The 6,284-nt window shown below is 34.4% G+C and overlaps 1 protein-coding gene across 1 annotated transcript; it reads left to right on the top strand.

The window, feature by feature from the left end:
- The first annotated feature begins 2,191 nt into the window (after window positions 1-2,191).
- Window positions 2,192-3,584, top strand: LOC135145794 (uncharacterized). The gene is made up of 4 exons (XM_064077930.1): window positions 2,192-2,236; window positions 2,322-2,613; window positions 2,674-2,761; window positions 2,939-3,584. The coding sequence occupies exons 1-4, from the start codon at window positions 2,225-2,227 to the stop codon at window positions 3,582-3,584; spliced, it is 1,038 nt and encodes a 345-aa protein (XP_063934000.1). The 5' UTR covers window positions 2,192-2,224.
- Window positions 3,585-6,284: the final 2,700 nt, after the last annotated feature.

Genomic DNA, 6,284 nt, shown 5'->3' on the forward strand with positions numbered 1-6,284 from the left:
ATCTGGTATTTATCTTTTGCTAAATTCGAACGGACTCTACTGAATAGACAGTCGTATGGCTCTGATAAAAAGAACTTGATTACGAGCACAATGTGAAGAAGATACTTTCTCCAATGCTCTTTCAGTTGAGCATCTTGTTTATTGTTCTTTACGCCCCTAAACTTATATTCTGCGGAGCTGTGTTAAATAGTTGGCAGCATTTAACCCTTTTTTCGATGTCTTTGTGTTGTGTCAACTCTGCAATCAAGTAAACTGTCGAAGAATTCGTGGATGTCTGGGATTAATAGGCAAGAAGATAAATTTTTATGGCTCAGTACGATTTTCTCTTAACTAGAGTACAACGTTTTTCAAGGAATTTCGAAATATGTTTGCCTCCATTATAATTTTTGAGTTTCTGGTGCAGTTGGGTGGGAACTTTGTTGGTTGCACGTTTCTTGGGACGGCAGATTCACTGAAGTGCTTACTTCTCGGCTTGACTAGCATTCCTTTTGAAATTGTAGTCAGTAATCTTTCAATTATGACTAGGGGTGAATCCTCTTTAAATAGTAAAAAGACAAAGGAGGGCTAAAATAAATACTTTAGTCCAAAGAGTTAATTCAATTATCTTCTAAAGAATGCAAGATTTTTGTCATAATGTAGAGTCATTAGTTACGTGTTTGCTTATTTTTTTATTTTCTCTTACGCTGTACTATAACCGTTAAGATTACCGTGGAACTTTGCGTTAAAGTAATCTAAATTTATATTAATAAGAATGATTGAGAGTACTTGTCGCATCGAAAACAACTTTTTAAAAAATTGTTAATTAATAATAGAGTTCACCTTAAGTGGCTAGCGAACATTAATAATCTTAAGCTGTTCTACAATTTTATAGTGACTATTAAGTCACTATTAAGTTTTATATTCGGTGCCTATGTTGGTTTTACGAGCTCAAATCGACGTGTTTCGATAGTTTTTCGTCCCACAAGCTTTTTTATTCTTCCCTCTGCTCTTCGTAAAGGTGTAATACGCTATGACTACATAACAACATATTGATCGCTTTTTCGCTTTTTACCTGTCGCCATGCAGTGTTATAAACAGGATTAATACTAAAGGCCTATAACTAATTTAATTGTTTAGGTTAACGGTAGCAATTAGGTCGACTACGTTATCTTTTTTTTAAATTTATTGTTTTCTAACCTTCACAAACAGCATCCAAGTATGAGGGACACTTGAATATATAAAGTTAAAAGCTATTCATGGAAGGTTTTTTTCAGACAAGTAGCTTGTAGTCTCGCAAAGCGCTCTGCTGACCAAGTTCCTTATGTCAATTGTACTTAAATAAGTTTGTCAGCGCGCTGTAGTCTTTTCTATTTAACTCTTGGTTAAAAAAGTACGAGTAATTTAAGAACTCGGTAGGTTTATTCATAAAAAAAATTAATATCTTTTTCTAAAAGAATTAAGGAGCTCTGTGTTTTATGATAACGCCTCTGGTGACATGCTATAAAACTCGAAATATTAGTTGCCAAGATACACACTTATTATAAAACAGATTTAAATAATCAATACGCTTTATGTTTATAAATTTGCCATTTTTTTAGGCATAAAAAAAAAAAAAGAAGGCTTAATTGCCGACATTTTATTAAGAAGACTGCTTTTGACCAGTATTATTAAGGAAATGCCATTAGAACTACACAGATCTGGAAAATTTACAAAAAATTAGTTGCTTGTATAAATAAGTGCTTTTAAAGAAGCGAATAATTTTTTAAAATTAAATTTTTTTTTTTTATTATTTTTGCTTTCCAGTTACCAACTTCCTTCCGCGTAGGGTTTCGATAAAAAGTTACTTTAAATTGTAGCTCAGATTTTTATAGATCGCTTCAGATTAGTTTGGTAAAAATAAAGCGTTATGGAATAAAACTTTAACAAAAAAAAGTTTTACTAAATTCATAGGATGTTGTACTGTTTTTATTAAGGTTAGAAAGTTAAAAAATTCTAGCAATTTACTTTTACATACGTAAAGCCTTACTTTGCCTTTTAGCTAGTACTGGAATACCCTTCACTTTTCTCTTACCTTCAGCACGATATTCGTTAAGTCGGCCAGAACTATCTCTTTTCTAAAGTAGAAATCACCACCGACCTGTAAAACTTACAAAGCAAGCACAGGCAGTTATAGTATCAGATATCATTAGCTAGTTTTACAATGTTTCCCGGTAGCTCGAGGAGGGCATAGGAGTAGCTCTGTTTGATGACCAAGTTCGTAAGTCACTTTCTATGTTTATTACTATTATTATTCTTATATCCATACCGTAGAATCTTCCTTGTGCAAATATTTTTTGTTGTAGGAAAAATTTACGCAAAACTTTATTGAATATATTGAACAGTGCCTACAAGTTTCTGAAAGAAATCAACTTGAATGGGCAAGATTTAAGCTTCAAGAAAGAATAAACAAATTCATATGTCCAGGCTGTAACGTTTTTTTATATGGTTCAGCATATTATTTTTGTTTTTTAAAGAATAGCGATTTGGATTTAACAGTTATTCATGGGTCTGCGGCCCCAATATCCGCTAGTGAAAACTGTGAAAAACTAGCTAACTGTGGCCTTAATCTAGAATTGTTAGAGGAACTCTTTGAAAGTTGTGATACATTTACTAAGAAAACTTACGTTTCCTCAACTAAGTGCCCTGTTTTTAAAGTTATATGCTATATTCCCGGTTATGAAAATGTGCAAACTAAAAAAAATGTTTTTAGTTCAATCTTCTGCGACGTCACTATAAATAATCGGTTTGTTTTTTTGGTTATAAATTTCAAACTTTTTAGTCCTCTAGCAACACTGCTTTTCTTTTACGTCTTGTTTACTTTTTATATTTACGATGTTTTGATTTAATCTAGAATAATTTTGATTTGCTAACTTTTCCTTTTTTAAAAAAAATTAACTGTAACCAACTTCTTATTTTTCAGTCTCGCCTTAGTAAACTCTCAACTTATTATGGAATACATAAAACTCAACAAGTCTACAAGAAAACTAATAATTGGCGTTAAAGATTGGACCAAGCGCCATAACATTAGCCTTTCCGGCTATAGTATAGCTCTCCTGGTGATTTACTACCTGCAATCACTCCAAGTTTTACCATTCTTACAACCGCCCCTCGGAAGTACTTGGCCTCATTCACCCAGAAATATGATAGAAGGTTGGGATTGCACCTTTAAGAGTAGCGACGAGTTAGCTCTTGACTGTCAACATAACTTACTTAGTTATAATGCTATTGAGCTATATTGCGGATTCTTAAGATTTTACGGTGCTGAGTTCCCTTATAAAGATCGCTTTGTATGCATCCGGGATCATGATAGAAACTTGCTTTCTTCAAAAAACTCACCCGCAAATTTAATCGATAAAGTAACAGTTGAGGGTGAATGTTGGACTATGAAAAAAAGCGCGATTGTGATTCAAGATCCTTTTGAGTTGTGTCATAATATTACTCATTCTTTTAAAGAAGAATCCCTCAATAAATTTAAAGAGGAGTTAATTACTTCATACCTTAGCATGCTAGAGGCCGTTACTCTTAGTACCGCTTCTTTTCCAGAAAAGAAATGGGACGAATTTTAAAGTATTTCATAAATCTACGTTTATGTTTTTTACCAATATTTTGCTTATTATACGTTAGAACTTATATATTGTAATTTATAAATGGTTCGTTATTGCGTGTAAGACCAACTTGGAAGCAAAGTTAACTTGGAAAAAAAAAAATTTAATATAGTAAAGTGATAATTAGTTAGACTTTCCTAGTAAAAACTACTTTGCAAACGTAACTACTCTTTTAAATCTTATATATTCTAAAGAGTAGATTTAAAGGACTGAATTAGTTTATGCTAACTTTTTATAATTATAAGACTGCATCGAAGTATTTAACTCGCGTTATAAGATTCACTGTTTACTTATGGGGTTAAATTAAGGCAATTTGTAATGTGTAAGCATAACAACACACGGGCCTCACTACCATTCAACCGAAGAAAAGTCGGAATGAAGCGGTTATTACTATAAGAAAAAATCAATTCCGGTTCGTCGAGTTTTACAAACTTTCAAAGAGGCGATCACTGCACGAAGTAATCGCTACCAAGTAAAAAAAGAGGCGGTGTAAAAATTGTAAGCCTGCTCTGTTTATTCGGCGAAGGGTTGAACCACTGCATATAATAACCTGGCAGCGCATAAGAAACGCGTACAAGATTACTTCGCCAGCGTCCAGCGTTGGAAAGAGCAATTGAGCATACAATGTCAAAAGTTTTTAAATCCCACGCATTTTTTTTATGGGAGGGGGTAACACTCCTTGTCAAAGACTTAATTAGAGGGCAGGGTCGGCGAAGCCAAACCCAGGAATTGAGTTTACATGCCAATACTTATTTCTGCTGGACTATGACGACCTCTTAATCCCGGTATGACGGGCTTACTTATTAATCTTGTTAAATTGCGTACGAAAAATCCTCAGTATGTCAACTGCCGGAGCAAACAGGAGGAGCAATTAAGTTTATCGTCTCGCAGAGAAAGTATAGTTATAGAGGTAAATAAGGAGGTAGAACTACACTTAACATGTAAGATTGCATGTGACTAAGAAGAGGCATTTCACATGAACTATCGAGTTAATTCCAACATATATAGACAAAACAAATATGTCGTGGGGAATGTCATACATCGACGACCTGCTACTCTGCGGCAAAGAGGTGACATACTAACGCTGCGTGCGGTTGTCTTGTAACAACTCTGCAAGCCATAAAACCTAACAATTAGAACTGTTTAATAGGTTCAGTTCGTTCAGTCAGCTGTGGAATGTCAATGATCCGCGTAGTTGTGTAGCACTTTCTTCGTTTACTGGAATATTCGATAAACCTTCCTGGTCAACGCCAGCGATTAGTAGCCTGGACCCCCGTACGAGCCCCCCCTTCGTAATAACCGCTGGGACAAGAAGCTGCTGGATATATCTAACGTGGTCGATTATTAATCCCCACCACCCAAAAGATGTGACACTGCTCTAAGGGGGAGAGAAAAATGATTATTTACTATCACGTCCTAACCCCAATGGGAATGGCCACCCTTTTGGCGCTTTGTCAAGCAAATTAAGAACCGCTGCTAGACTCCACTTCGACCCTAAGAAACAGAGAGCGACGAATATTAGGCGTCACTTTTGACCAACAATTTCGTTTTGTACCTACACCTTTGACTGTTACTGGATACAAACAAAAGGCCCTCGCAAGACTTTTGTAGAAATGATTAAGACTGTCGCACTTTACTACTTTGTATTAACACTAACCTTTTATTCAGAGTAAGCAGATGAGCCAAACAGCGGGCGTCATTGCAGTAGGATGGTTTCTAATGACATTTTATGAACTCCTTACGCTTCCTGGAGCCTACGCAACACCGCCTCGATTTACGAATGACCAAGCATGGGCGTTAGCAGGTTGCTGATCACAAGCTCAATTACGAGCACGAAATAGAAAAACAAGAAATGAAAATTCGAGAGCCCTTATATTTTGTATAATTTTTTTAGTTAGGGGTTTAAAAATTCTTGGTACTATTAATTGAAATAAATAGAATATCAGGATTGTTTTTGACTTGTTACCACACGCACTAAGCGCTTTAATAGGGGCTAGGGTTTAAAATATTAACTTGAAAAAAAAACAGTATAAATATACTAAAACAGTGAATAGTTACCTGGTAAAGCTTAGGAACTTTTTAAAGTTAGTCAATACAACTTTTTGAAAGACGTCTATCCTTAAAAAACAGTCGTGAATGATTAATTCATGCAAGAACTTGGACCTAAGTTGCTTCTAATTTCATTTTTCGAACTCGTTACCAAAACTTATATGGTAAGTATAACTGATTTCTAAAAACTTTTTAGGGGAAGGAGGTTACAATACTTCAAGTAAAATAGCTCTTGGCTTAAGAATTCTGAGTAAGGCGGTCATAACGAGGGGCACACACATTTAATAATCCACTTCTCTGTATTGTACTACTTTTTTATACACATCTCTCGCCTATCAAGAACAATTACATCTGGCTTGTATCCTTCCTATTACAGTGATTTATGTAGTGTATGACAATACCATTATAAAATATAAAAAAGTAAACTGAAGACCGACGCGCTTTTCTACTTTAAAAATTAAATCTTCGACCTTAAAAAAATACTAAAAAGGCCCCTTCTTTGCAAATTTTCGTAAACTTTATTTTTGAATTTTCTTTAAAATAATTAATAAAATAATAAATTTATCAATTTTATTTAAATCGATTTAATATTTTCTTGAACCAACTTTGCTC

The sequence above is a fragment of the Zophobas morio genome, unplaced genomic scaffold, assembly GCF_036711695.1.
Source record: "Zophobas morio isolate AGI-343-1 ecotype UQ-CSIRO unplaced genomic scaffold, CSIRO_AGI_Zmor_V1 ptg000183l, whole genome shotgun sequence".
NCBI lineage: Eukaryota > Metazoa > Arthropoda > Insecta > Coleoptera > Tenebrionidae > Zophobas > Zophobas morio.

Coding starts and splice junctions, on each gene's coding strand:
- LOC135145794 (XM_064077930.1), top strand. Junction 2,614..2,673: donor GTTAGAGGAACTCTTTGAAA/GTTGTGATACAT, acceptor CTGTTTTTAAAG/TTATATGCTATATTCCCGGT. Junction 2,762..2,938: donor GACGTCACTATAAATAATCG/GTTTGTTTTTTT, acceptor CTTATTTTTCAG/TCTCGCCTTAGTAAACTCTC.